At 35.4% G+C, this 15,279-nt stretch overlaps 1 protein-coding gene across 1 annotated transcript; it reads left to right on the plus strand.

Annotated features, from left to right (window-relative positions):
* The first annotated feature begins 6,274 nt into the window (after positions 1-6,274).
* On the plus strand, positions 6,275-13,712 carry LOC104113904 (vesicle-associated protein 4-2-like). The gene is made up of 7 exons (XM_009624218.4): positions 6,275-6,712; positions 9,372-9,442; positions 10,173-10,254; positions 10,356-10,474; positions 12,567-12,644; positions 12,778-12,897; positions 13,388-13,712. Exons 1-7 carry the CDS (start codon positions 6,427-6,429, stop codon positions 13,445-13,447), a joined length of 816 nt encoding a protein of 271 aa, XP_009622513.1. The 5' UTR covers positions 6,275-6,426; the 3' UTR covers positions 13,448-13,712.
* The last annotated feature ends 1,567 nt before the right edge of the window (positions 13,713-15,279 follow it).

Consider the following 15,279-nt stretch of genomic DNA (forward strand, 5'->3'; position numbering starts at 1 on the left):
GGCCTACTTGAAGGCATTCCCGGCTGTTAAAGAAAGATGATATTTGTTAGTATAAACAAATAGTACCACTTTTTGATATACAAAAGGTAATAAGAGGCCTTATATTAAGGATAGTGTAACCATTTTCTGTTTGAAGCACCCCCATTCCAACCACTCTTGGTCTTTTGTAGGGCCTTGTCTTATTGGTAGAACCTTTTGGTCTACCCTTTCCTCTTCTAATTTTTGGTGCTGCAGGAGACTTAGAACTGCCCCTTGGTGCTGTACTAGTTGTTGCATTTGCTACTCCACTTGTTGCTGCAGTTGAAGCTGCTGCCTTGGTCTTATGACACCCTCTCTTGTTATGGCCTTTCTTATTACATGCTCTACATGTCATCTCAAATCCTCTCCTAGACAGCTTATATGTCTTGTTTTCAGTTTGCTCTTTTCTTCTAACTTTCTTTGGCCTCCTGGCATCTTTTTTACTGTTGGTGGAATAACAGATACATTCTGTGAGTCTGGCCACATTGACATATTAAAGGCAGGCTGAATGAAATGGTTGTACAATTTTAAGTCTCTTTGGTATACAGTGAGCAACAAAGTTAATTAGCTCCAACTTTTTTAAGTGAAGGGCAGCTACTGCATGAGCACATGGTATGCCTTTTAGCATCCAAGATCTGCAACTGCATGTCATGGTTTGTAAAGAAACTAAATATTTCAGATATTCAGTTTCTTTCACTTAATATCATGTGTCTCCATTCCACATAATATCACACTTCATTGACTTGGCTGTGTTGTCTTGTAAAACCTTTAATGTCATTGGTGAGATGTCACAGATCCAACCATTGGCAAATTCTCTCAGTTGCCCAATCCTCTTCATCAGTTTCACTCTGATTTCATAAAGCATTATTATAATTGTCTTATGTCTTGGCTCTATTATCTAGGAGTTGAAACTTTCAGCCATGTTGTTGTCCACACTATCACAATTGCTGAAGAACTTGAAATATACCTTAGACCACCTTTCTTTGTTATGCCACAACAAGTCATCAATGATTCCTTTACCACCTAATCTTTCCATGAAGTCAAGATTCTTTTTCAATTCTGCCTCATAAGTACTTCTGGCACACCTCCAGAAATAATTTTTTCTTTCAATGCCTCTCCACTTCTTGGACCAATTAGCTAGGATGTGTCTAGCACACATCCTATATTCATAGTTTGGCAGTACTTCATCCATTACTTGATACAATCCCTACATAGAAGGACAGAAGAAAATGCAATAACATATCAGTAAGACTTATGGAAGCAACGGAAGAAAATAAATACAAAGATAGCATAAGAATAGAATAATGAACGTAATACTAACCTTTTGCATATCTGTTATGAATGTGAAATTTATCCCATCTCCAAGTTCAAGGTCATCCTTCAACAGCCTTAAAAACCAAGTCCAATTGAACTTATTCTCAACCTCAACCACTATCCAAGATAGGGGCAGCATCTGGTTGTTACCATCTTTACAGACAGCAACAAGCAATTGCCCCTTACAAACACACATTAAGAAGCATCCATCCAATCTAATACAGGGCCTACAACCAGCCTTGAAGGCCTTTTTAACTGCATCAAAACAGATGTAGAAGCCAACAAATATTTTCTTGCCACCTTCGAAAGTCTCTTCACTTAGTTTAACAACACATGTACTACTAGGATTAGACCTAAGCATTTCATCTCTATAGTCCAAAATTCTACTATACTCCAGCACATGATCACCCATTATATCATTCAAAACCTTGTTCCTTGCTTTCCTACAAATTAATCTCCCAACATACAAACCTAATTCTTTTTCTTACAAGCTGCTGAAACTTGAATATCCTAATGTTAGGTTGCTCTCCTATTCTGTCTTTGAATTTTTCAGCCAAGTACTTGTTGTTGCACAATTTGTTCTTGTTAGTAGGTTCACATGTGTGTATTGGAATGTACTTCTTCACAACAAGTCTTTAGTCCTAGAGTCCTAGCTAGCAAACAGATGCCAAGGACAACCATCCTTGCACTTACACTTTACCCTTGTTGGTTGATTAACATATTTATCCACATCAACTTTTTCTTCAACAGCAAACCTAGTAAGAGCTTCTCTAAACTTGTCAACACTCTCAAATGCAAGACCAAGCTCCCACACAATTTGCTTACAGTTTGGGTCACATGTCACTCTTTTTTTAATCTTTCTTCTTCTTGTTTTGGTTTTCCTTTGATTAACCTCTCCCTCTCCTTCATCATCATCAACATTTGTATCTGTTTCAAAGTTGGCAGCCTCATCAAAAGGATAATATGACTCATCACCTCCTATTTTACCCTCTAAAGGATTCCTTTGTCTTGACTCTCTCCTAACTTCATATTCATTATAACCCACATCTACTGTTTTTTTCCCTAACTTAATACCCTCAGCTGCAGGAACTCTAACATTTCTCTTTTTTCTCCGCTCAGTTCTTCTTTCCTCCCTAAATGACCTATACTCCTCATATATATCACTACCATAATCCTCCTCCCTTTATTCAAATAGCTCTACATGATCTGAATCTGAATTATTCTCAATACTAAAACCATCTTTAGATTCAGCAGGTTCAGATGGGGCAGCAAGTTCAGATGGGACAGTAGTATCAAAAGGAGCACTTGGTTTAGCAAGAGCACTAGTGGATGCCTCTTCATATGTGTCCAAACCCTCACTTCCCCCAACATTCTAAGAGGGGAGGGGGGGCACTACTGCTTCATCAACCATGTGCTCCACAAATACATCCAAGATACCCTCATTTTTTAATACTTGACAAATACCTATAATGTCCCTATCCACTTTAATTTCTACCAAACAAGTACAATAAGGTGGTCTTACATAAATACGAGCAGAAGAAGGATTATAGCCAAAGTCTTTAACATAACCTAGAAATTCAAAATAGGAGAATCTATCTGCATCAACATCAAGTGCAGAAGTAATAACTCCACCTATGTAATCCTCCTCCATAAAGGAGTTTAGCTTGTCCATAGAAATTTTTCCTTCAAGGAAGAATCTTACTGTGACTAATTCAAAAGACATTTTAAACCAAACGCAAAGTAGATATATAACTATATCAGACCAATATCTACGAAATCAAACAACATACAACAACAAACTCAGCACTATTACTGTGACGAAGAAAATCCTAGAGCTCAAAACAACATAAACGCGATGAACAACACTAACCTTTAAAAAGCATATGTTCTGTCCAGAATCCAAATCGAAGAAAGATTGTAACAGTGAATGAACCCCTTTCCTTGCAACTCGAACAAATCCAACAACTCGTCAAAACCAAAAATATCAGTAAAATATAACGACAATTTGAGGTTCTAACTAGGTTTAATCAAAGAAACATTCATCTTATCTCTTCAATTTTAGTTGGGAAGATTGAATTTCAGACGGATTTGAGGTTAGGGTTTTTTCGTCGACTTGGGAATTTTTTATGGGGTGGGTAAAATGAACTGATAAGGTAAATAGGTTGGGGTAAATATTAGACTACAAAAGATGTCGTTTTTAAACGTAAAAAATGGTTAAAATAATTAATTATAATCAAACTAAAAATACTCTCTTAAGTCTTCATTTAAATACGTGGCATCACCAGATGGCACGTGTATGCTACACAACATATTATTAATGGGAGATGGCTTACAAGGGTGTACAAAAAATTATCCTAACAAATATAGGATGATATTGAAACACCTGTAAAAGTTGAGCAGAAAACTCATTTATTTGGACAAGTTGAGGGAGCATCTTATCTATTATCCCTTCTTAATTTTCAAAGGTCCACAAATAGTACAGGAGGAGTTAGAAAAAGGAGAAAATTGAAAGAACTGAAACCTTACACTAATTGGTGAAGCTGAAATTGGCAGCAAGCCAGCAATATCAAACCCCAAGAAAAGACTCTGTTCCATAAGAATTAGAATATACTTTGAGCTTTTGACTTTGGTCAAGGAGCAGGGTCAATCACAAAGAAGGCATTTATCATTGAGAACTATGGCTATTGCGTTCAAACCTTCTACCAAGCAATTATAAAACAACATGATTACAAAGGAGAGTAAAGTCTATAATTAGTTTAATAGAAGCATTAATTCGTGACATATAAGTTACGGGTTTGAATCGCAGAAATAGTTACTAATACTTGCATGGGTAGATTGCATGTATCATATTCTTTGGGGTGTAACATTTTCTGTGTGAATACAAAATATTTGTACACCAAGGAGATTAATTATAATTCTAGATAATGCTAATGGGGTAATGGTATCTCCTTAACTTTTTGCCAAATTGTAGCGAAAAGGAAAAGGATTGGACACTTTTTGCACTAGAGGGCCACATGGGAATATCATAAAAAAGATTTGCCTATGATGTTCTTTTCATTAAATCCTAGAATATATTCTGGCGTCTAGCATCAATGCATGACACTAAATTATGCCTTTCAATGCATGCTCAACTTTAATTTGAAAGCTTTGGATCCGCCTGTTGTTATAATGAGTTCTTTATTAACTTTCTCTTTGGACCAAAGTAAGAACATGTCTACAAATATATATAATTTGCTACGTTGATTGACATTTAGAATTTCATGAAACCCTTCTAATTTCTTGGAGAATCCTAAGCTTGGCTTCGAGGTGTTGAGAGGAATTGGATTCGATCTCAATGCTTCCTAATCTATGTCTGAACCCTAGACCATTTAACTAACATATTAGTCCAACATATCCCGTGCCTTTTAATAATAATAACAATAATAATAACAATAATAATAATAATAACAACAAAAATATATTATTATTATTATTATTATTATTATTCCAAATTCACCGGATCACCGATTCAGATTGAGAGAGATATGCTCCATACTCTCCATCAAGAAATTTTAATTCTCAAGATTTAAACTCAACAACAACAACCCAGTAAAATTCCATAAGTGGGGTATGGGGAGGGTAGTGAGTACGCAGACCTTACCCCTAGCCCGAGGAAATAGAGAGCGTGTTTCCGAAAGAATCTTAGCTCAAGAAGACGAAAAAAAATAAATTCATTAGTACCATCAACAAAAAAACATAGAAATATTAACAGCGACATAAGAACCCGAAAATAGATGGAAAGCAACAATAACAAGTAAATAAGGCCCTATACTATGGAAAAAAGAAGAATAGTGTGAACACAACATTAACCACTAGCAATCTAAGACGAAACCCTATCAGGCTAGTCTCACACCCGGTACGAAATAGAAATTGCTCAACTACCTCCTAACCTACAACCCTAATGCTCGACCTCCACACCTTCCTATCAAGGGCCATTTTATCGTAAATCTGAAGTCACGCCATGTCCTGCCTGATCACCTCTCCCTAATACTTCTTAGGTCGCCCTCTACCTTTTCTCGTACCCGCCAAAGCCAATCGCTCACACTTCCTTACCGGGGCATTTGAGCTTCTCCTTCGCACGTGCCCAAACCATCTGAGCCTCGCTTACTGCATCTTGTCATCCATAGGAGCCATGCCCACCTTCTCCCGAATAACTTCATCCTAACCTTATACATCCTAGTGTGCCCGCACATCCACCTCAACATCCTCATTTCTGCTACTTTCATCTAGTTCTTAATTGGCCAACACTCTGCCCCATACAACATGGCTAGCCTAACTATCGCTCCGTAAAACTTACCTTTGAGAAACAGTAGCATCAGGACTCCAGATGCTAACATCCATTTCATCCACCCCACCATATACGGTGTGCGCATCCTCGTCGATCTCCTCATCCCCTGGATAACCGACCCTAGGTACTTGAAACTGGCTCTCTTGGGGATGACTGGAGATGACTTGTGTCAAGATTTAAACTCGAGACCTATATTTAAGGACATAACACATTATTCTTCTTTTCTTATAAGAATTAACATAAATAGTTGCTCATTCAATCGATTAAACAAAAAACAACCGATGAATATATATATATATATATATATATATATATATATATATATATATATATATATTGTGCATATTTATGTATACTGATTAGAAAAAATAAATAATAAATCATGTCAGCTAGGCTATGTACATCCAAATGAGAGAGAAAGAAATGGACGAAAAAAGTTATTAAAAAAAAGGAATAAAAAAGAAATACAAAAAAGGAGGAAGCCGAAGAGGCAAAAAGCAACAGGAATGGAAATGGACCAATGAGGAGAAGCAAAGGCAGCATATATATTTAAGATTCAACTTTCTGTTTAAACAGAGGCACAGCCAAACCAACAGCAATAACTGTGTCACACTCCCCATACAAATTATGACAACAACCCATCATTCCCACGCTATGTAACTCGCATCCTATGACCCCCCACCCACCCACCACTCCTAAATGCTCTGTCATTCACTACCAACCATTTGCTTCTAAAACCAAAGTGCTTAATTAAGAGAGCAGGAACAATGGCACTTGCTAATGAGAAATCTGTGTCTGATGGCAAGATTTGGGGTCTTTGTAAACTTCCATTTTGGCATTCAAATAGCAGCTCAGTCGCTGCTTCCTCTTCTTCTGTTGCTTCTTCTTCTTCTTCTTCTTTTAGGCAACAACAACAACAGCATCTCAATGGCATGTCTGTGGATCATCATTCTAATGTTCATGCTTCCCTTAAGGTTTCTTCTGTTGCCAAATCCTTACTTCCAACTCGTCGCAGACTCAGTCTTGATCCACAAAACAAGCTCTATTTTCCATGTATGTTCACCATTTTGGCTCTTTTTATTTTCTTTTTTTTGTTGGTTATTTTGGCTATATATACCCATCTAATTGTTTGTCATGAATTAGACCATATCCACTCTGATATGGCATCTGTTTTATGTTTCCAATTGCATAATTGGTTGATTTCTCATCACAGGTAATTTACTTATTTTGCTACTTTTCTTTTGCTTATTTGTCTTAATTTTGGATTTAACAGAAGGCAGAATATTGTCTCATAGACACTTGTACTTTTTTGGTTTTGACATTCTGATCCTCCTATTTCAAAAAGTTTCATCCAAACACTTGTAATTGTTCAAACCTATGTTTTAAACCCTTTTGACCTCATGTGTTCTTCAAATGCGTGACATGGATGACATGCCCACGTCAAATTTTCTATAACAGATAATTTATTTTTTATATTATTTAAAAACTCTAATCTGTCTTTTTTCCATTTCACCATTCTCTCCACCTTCCTCCTACCTTATTCTCCACCATTCACCAGACCTTTACCACCACTTCAACACAGCATACAAGTAATAATGTTTCATAATGAGTTCATCAAACTCTTTGCACTTAGCCACATTATTATGTACCAATTTAAGATTTTAATCAACTAACATATTCTTCATGGAAATTCTACTATTCAGAATCCAGAATGGCAGCCTCAATAACATCAAATGGTCCCGTCGATGACCACTCTTCAACTCCCTTTATTTTTCGAACCCAGCTCTTAAAATTTGCCTCACCACCAATGGCTGTGATCCCTCTTCGACCGCCATTTACCTAAAAAGCTTCTTCACAGCCGCATTCCATCGTAGCACTACCAATCACCCATAAAAATTCTCAATCAGAAATGACTCGCCAAAAAAATCATCACCGAAAACTCCACCCAAAATTATTTGAGATTCCTCTAGCGAAAAACTTACCATAAAAGGATTCTGTTGGCAATCTTCTTTCGCTTTTTCTATTTCTTTTGATTGCAAAAGTTCGTCTTGAGAAGTCGTGGAAGAAAATGAGGGAGGTGGGAAAGAAATTTCTCACTATAAATTCTTCAATCTGGGGCGACGAGGGTGCTACTAGTGGAGAATAGCTATGTTGCAGTGGGTTTTGGGGTTTGGGGGGGAGTGGAGGAGCGGCGGGGAGAGGAGAATGTGAAAGAGAAAGCCCTCTTTCACCTTTTTTTCTAATTTAATTTTTGTCTTTTCTTTTTATCTTTTCTTATTTTAATTATTTTTTGGTTTAAATATTTGCGTGAAATACATGTATTTTGTCCAACTCATCTGTCAAGTTGCCACATAGACATGGTCAACGGTCATATAATAGTAAAATAAAAGGAAAAGACTTCTCTTATAGATTATATAAAAAATACTTATATACAATTATATACAAAATATATAAATACAGAACCCGTCGTAAAAATAAATTAGTATTTTTCGGAAATTCTCGAAGGGGATGTATTTTTTTCTGTTTTAAGAAAAGGAAAATCTTATTTCCCGAATCATTGTACATTGCAATTTGAATTAGGAATTCTGTGTCCAACTCTAAGCAGCCCTTAACTACATATGCATCTGATCATATATGTATTATCTATTTCAACAAATAATACAAAAGAAGGAGGTTTTTCAATGCGAGATCTAAAAACATATCTCTCTGTGGCACCAGTACTAAGTACGCTATGGTTCGGGGCTTTAGCAGGTCTATTGATAGAGATTAATCGTGTTAGCTTTGTATTGGCTCCCATCTTACTTAACGGGGCCCTTAGTTGAATACCGATCAAAATTGTTTGAAATTTTGAAACTTTTCCAATATAGAATTATTAGTTATGTTAAATACCCCGAAAAGCCGAAACCTCTTATTCCGGTCCTTAGAAAAACTACGACTAGTCAGGAATTGCGTAAGAGAAGAGACGTCGTAAGTAACAATAGCGCAAAAGCAGGCGGCGGAGATCCGCAAAGGTAACCGGATGCCTGGGGCTTAGGACAAGGAGCGTCCGGAGTCTCTTAAGAAAGGACAAAGACTAATTAATATCATGTTTACACCGATCGGATTTAAAAAAGTCCTTCGCCCCTTATCTTCTCGTCTATCTTCTTTATCTTCTGATCGGATCGCCTGGCTTCTTTCAAGCCCTACTTGAATTGCTTTCTTCAAAAAAGCTTTCTTTATTAAGAGTCCTTTAAGAAGCTAAGCTCCTTCAGATAGTAAGATTCGCTTAACTTCATACCTCTAAGCGCTCGTGACTATCCGATGATAGTCACTTCGCTTTCCTTTTAGACTGAAAAAGGAAAACAGAAAGATTTTGAAACTTTAGGTCTAAAACCTGCGTTATACATTTTTGTGGCTATAAATCATTTCCTTAAGAGAAGTTTAAATCTAAATTATTTCAAAATACAGAAATATGTCATTCTTTTCGAGACAAACAAAAAAAAAGTGTGTCACAAAAATGAGACAAAGGGAGTATATCTAATTCTGTTTTGTACTATGTTTTGGATGAGACTTGACTATTTAGTTGAAGTAATCATTCTTACGCCTTATTTACCAACAAAAAAAAAGAATAGTTCTTATGCCTTAAAGACTGTCTTTCTATATTTGTCTATTTATTTTGTTCATTTCTGTATCTATTGGATTATACTTAATTCTTTTCTTATCCCTTTTGAAGATGAGCCTGGCAAACAAGTCAAGAGTGCTATTAGAATTAAGAACATTAGCAAGAATCCTGTAGCCTTCAAGGTACATTACACTAGCCTCATTTTCCTGATATTTTCTTGTTTTAGTGGTTCTAACAGTTCCTACTTTATTAATCTGATGTGAAATGTGCTTAGCACCTAATATTCATTATGTCAATTTGCGATCTCCATAATTAGTGCAACAAATCACTTTAGTCCCCCACTAGGCCAACTTTTCTGAGTTGGGTGATGATAGTACTCATGCTTTAAAGACAATCTGCTTAAAGGTTGGCCTTTTTTGTTAATATAATAGAAATTCTGGCCATTAAATACTAAAATGATGATGAATTCTGGTTAGTGGGTAACGTATCACTATGGAAGGTGAAACTGGATCTTTCAAAGAGAGAATTTGTCATATTTGTCCTTTGCAAGTTATACTATTTCTTGGCATGCATCTTCTGCATGTCGTTCATAATCAGGCCAAAGCAATTTTTTGATCAATGACCATAAGTCTTAACACTAACAGCCAATTAATCATGTGTAAGTTAAAAATAAAGTTGACTTTAACAAGCATCGTTCTGTGTATTAATTGGATGTGATTAAACAATACCAATCGTGTTTGAATTAATCAATATAAGATAGATGCTTTATTACAGACATTTGCTCCTTCTTTTGGTTACGCAGTAACTGACATGCGTACTCCTTTTTCTACGAAGAAATCTTTTTGTATCGTTATCAGGTTAATATTGCTATTCACAAATATTTCTTAATTTTACTTCATTGTGCTATCTCAGTTTCAAACAACTGGGCCGAAAAGTTGTTATATGCGGCCGCCAGGAGGTACTCTTGCTCCTGATGAAAGCCTTATTGCAACTGGTAACATCTACTCTTGGCCTTTTTTTGTCCTTCTGTATAATGTTAATGAAAATAGTTGCTTATTGCTGTTTTATTGTGCTAATATATCACCTAATTAACAGTTTTCAAATTCGTTGAGCCACCTGATAATAACGAGAAACAAGTTGGAAAGAAGAGCAGGGTCAAGTTCAAGGTTATGAGCTTAAAAGTAAAAGAGGACGTGGATTATGTGCCAGAGCTGGTAAGTGCTAAATGATGGTTTGTCCCTCCCATGCATTGACAAATATATCCTCTCATGAAAGTGAATAACCAGCTCAAAATCAATCTCAGCCTTTGAAAACTTTATTTCATTCTTCCCAGTAATTCAATTATTCTTCTCGAGTTCTTAGTCTGTAATTGTTGGTACAGAGAAGTGAATATCCTACATATTTGACCTATTATCCCTAAAATATAAGAAAAAGGAAGAGAAATCAACCACGTGCAGATGGAAATGTTGAATCTAATGAAACCAAAAAGGCCTTAAATCCCTAAGTCCCTGAGATCAAAAAAATTTCAGGGTCACCCTTTTTTTCTTTTAGATGGAAAATGAATATGAGAACTTTTTCAGGGTCATGCTAGAAGTGGCATATTTCTTCTTATGCTGTGATTAGTTTCCTTTAAAGTTTAGTTAGAATAAGATCAAATCATTGATCATGTTTTCGTCCTAATACTCCTCTTTTTAAGGTGTCACCATTTAACACGTGTCCTTTCTCGTTTCTTTTCCTTTTCGTTTGAAGGTTGTAATAATGCTATAGCTAAAGTTGTTGCACCACTATGACCATGCAATATATATTAGGAAAGTAAACCATCCACCACTAATGAAGAGAATTATACTGAAGGTTTTAGGGCATTTGTCTACCATGATATGAAACTCTGATCCCAAAAGAAACATATTTTCCTTCTTATTTTAGAAAATATATGTAGAAAAGACTGAAATGGTCCTGACACTGTCCTCATTTCTGAATGCTGTTTCTGCTCTTTTAAAAATCTCTCATTATGAGATAGGGAGGATTTGCCGTGGTCTCCTTCATGTTCAAATGATATATGTCCTCTTTAGATCAGCTTCGGAAATCAACTCAGTATAGGGTACTAATTTGTTTAATCATTGGATCATATGATCCGTATCAACATATGTTGCTATGGATTCAAAAGTGTCATGTTTGCTGCAGTGGATAGATATCCTCTGATAGAGATGAGAGCACTAATATTAAGTTGTTTGTGAACGTCTTTGTCCAGCAAATCTGTAAAGCATCACATCAAGTTGCGTCAAATGTGAAATTCCATCTCCAACAATTTATTTTAATTTCTTCTCGTTCTGCAATCTTTGCCACAAGTTTGCCACAAGTTTTATATCCTAATCATAGGCGCCGATGATTTCCAGTTAGAAGAAATACAACAACATACGATACTCCCACATAGTATGGTCTGGGGAGGGCAGTGTGTACGCAGACCTTACCCCTACCTCGTGGAGATAGAGAGGTTGTTTCTAATAAACCCCCGGCCAGTTAGAAGAAATAATGTGAAAAATAATCAATCCTTAAAGGGAATTCAGCTCTTGTTGCCAGTAGTTTATACTTTTTTCTAGTGTATTTGAAACATTTAACTCATGTACTTTCAAGTTTCAACTGTACTTTTGATTCTGGAATCACAAGTATTGTTGATGTTCTTTTGCATTTTACAATTTTCTCCATGATGGTTAAAAGCTTGACTGTAATTCCTTTAGTCGCGGGCTAGACATTCTTCTAGATATCTTTACTTAAACCGTTCTCAAAATACAAGAATAGTGGAGCTAGTAGTGACACTCACTATTTATATACTATCATATTGTTCACCGGACTTGACAAATAATGGCACTTCCTTCTCCATAAAACTCTATTCATAAATGAAATTCCTTTCAATTTTATTGATATTGCTCGATTTATTGTGTTTTAAGGACCGACTCATGTTAAAAGAATAATGGATTGTATCCATCTATTATTATCAATTTGGCATTTTGTGTCCAACATCTTCTATTTTTGAGTCTAGGCTATTAAAGTTTTTCCTTTTTATTGTTTTATGAATTCTACAGGCGAACTGAATCTAAGTGATAATGCAAGCAATTATTGACTTTGCACTACTAAGAAAAGAAAAGCGAAGAATAATTAAGTAGATGTCTGCAAGTTGTTTTCCTCTTCTTTTTTTAATTTAATTTACTTCTATTTCCTTTTGTGCACCCCTTTCGTCTAACTCGTTTAAAAAGTGGACCTTTTGACACTTGAAATGCTTGATTTCATGCTAACAATGATTTTAATCAGTTTGATGAACGGAAGGATGACGTGGCAGTTGAACAAGTACTGGGTGTTGTTTTCCTTGATGCTGAACGCCCTTGTCCTGTAAGTAGGTTTTCTCCACCAATTTTGCTAATTAGTTGAATCAGATTTTCTGTGTAGTCTGTTTCTAGTAATGTAATTGTCTAAAGGTTTATGTGGAAATGGCTCTAAGGATTTCGTGGCTCATTTTCCTTAGGCACTCGAGAAACTTAACCGCCAGTTAGCTGAAGCTGAGGCTGAGGTCGAGGCACGCAAAAGGCCTCCAGAAGATACAGGTCCAAAGATTGTTGGAGAAGGTCTTGTTATAGACGAATGGGTAAGTTTTCTTGACGCTAGTACGATCCTATGTTGAATGCTCGGTTTTTACATTACAAATCAACTGCATTTCCTTTTTAAAAAAAAAAATCTACTGCATTTAGAATCTTCTTTCTGATGCTCTTTGATTGCTCATAAAATTGTATAACGGGCCTCGTCCCAAACCACTAAGGAAATGGTGAGATAGCTCAGACAACCTTTTTTTTTTCCCTCGAGTTAGCTCATAAATATTGTGCCAGTACATAACTGGAGCCTCAAGTAATAATTACAAAGTAAAGAGGCTTAAGTAATAGTTGTTGTCGTTGTAATACAAGGCAAGAAGCACTATAGTGGAACATAAAACAAGGAACTAAATCTGTTTTTCTTCTTTACTGATCTGGGGTACAAAGAATTGTCTGGAAAAATATCCGGCTTCGTGCTTCGGATCGTGTAAAAGTATCATAATCAACATGACTTCTGTACTAATATACTATGTGTTTTTACTATTTCAGAAAGAAAGAAGGGAAAGGTATCTTGCGCGGCAACAGGTTGATGGAGTTGATTCAGTATAGAAGCTCTCTTTTCCGTGGATGCATGGTTAAGAAGAATTTCTATGATAAGCAACTGAATTTTTTCATACTACTGCCTGCAAATTTAGAGAACAGTTTAAGAGGTATACAGAAGCCAGTATTTCTTCTAAAAAGTTGAAATTGATGTTTCGTGTTACTCTCAATCCATTCGATCCTGGATCCTTGCCTTTTAACTTTTGCTTGTATATAAGAGAAAACTCGCAAAGTTCCTTCCATAATTAATGAACAATTGCCTCCATTCTGTTTCTTTCCTTATTGATTCTTTAGGTTCTCTGAAACTTCTAAGCCTGTAGTTCTTACAAGCCATTTTTCACTTCTGTCATAATGCACATAAGTGAGCTTCTTCACAACCCCTTGCAAACGTTGGACCATTGATTGTAATAGTTTCAATTTATTTTCATTTTTAAGACTAGAAAAGATATTCCATTTGATATTGTTTTTGTTTTTTGGTTTTAGCCGAGGGTCTATCGGAAACATTCACTCTGTCTTCTTGAAGGTAGGCGTAAGGTTTACGTACACACTATGATGGGTCTGTTATTGTTGTTGTTTTTTGGTTTTCTCCTAAACCAGATAGTAACTCGAATTGCTTTCTCCCTATCTTCCAATTTTTTGGGTGAGAGTTTAAAGTTGTTCTATAATTATAATGAATAAATATACTGAGGATTGCAAACAAAACAAAAGAATTAGTGATACACAAAGGTTGCTAGGTGAATCAACATTCTCCTCTGCAGATGCTCTTACAGTTCTATTAACATGATTTTGTCTTGCTTATAATAATATAATAAACCAGAAGTACTTAACTTTCATTGAAGTTGAAGAAGAGAAAGCAATGATAGAACAAACACTCTGAAGATGCCTTTTAGTATAAAGTAAGTGCCTTTTCAGGGTGTCTAGCTTTGCAAAATTCAACTTTTGAAGAGATGTGGCGAACAGATAATTTGGGACCCTGTGGTGATTATTTGAAATTATTAGGTGGGCGTTTACATAAGAATAGCAAAATTCCAAAATAGGTGGAAAATTTTTTCAAATGAAAATGGTTTTTGAAATTTTAGAGTTGTGTTTGGACATGAATATAGTTTTGAGTTGTTTTTGAAGTTTTGTGAGTGATTTGAGTGAAAATTCGAAAATTTTTAAAATGCATTTTTAAGTGAAAATTGAAAAATAATTATGAACAAACGCTAATTTCGAAAAAAAATGAAATTATTTTTTAAAAAAGAAAAAAATTTCTTAAGTTCATTAGATTATTGATCTAGACAGCTGGAAAGCAGGTAGGTATATACGCTTAAAGGCAATTTTGGTATTAAAAACAAGAATATTACTATTAACTAAGTACAAGTTGCTTAATGTTAAATGATTGATGAATTGGCACTGATGGAGTTTAGATTTAGATGAAGATATGGCGGAATTGTTTAAACCATCTTGAACTGATATAATAATTTCTCAAATCTTTTATACTTTATATTAAATTGAGATTTCACTATCATAACCAAGTAGTATAATGTTCTAAACAACACAAGAAAGAGAGATCTTTTTCTTCTATGTTGCGATAGTATAAGTGATTCTATTTTATCTTAAGTTTGTTTTTTAAGGACTTCTTGAAGTGGACATGTGACCTTGCACATAGTTGATATGAACAAAGCCGTTGAAACATTACTCTTTAAATGTTCATGAAAAGGACTGTAAGCACTTTAAGATTGATAAAAGTGCAAAGGCAAAGAGGATTAAGAAAAACACTAGAAGGTTCACTCACAAAAGCAACAACACCTCATTTGTTTTGTCAAAGTGGACCTAAAACAAATACAGTAACAAAAAAA

Source organism: Nicotiana tomentosiformis, chromosome 7, assembly GCF_000390325.3.
Source record: "Nicotiana tomentosiformis chromosome 7, ASM39032v3, whole genome shotgun sequence".
NCBI lineage: Eukaryota > Viridiplantae > Streptophyta > Magnoliopsida > Solanales > Solanaceae > Nicotiana > Nicotiana tomentosiformis.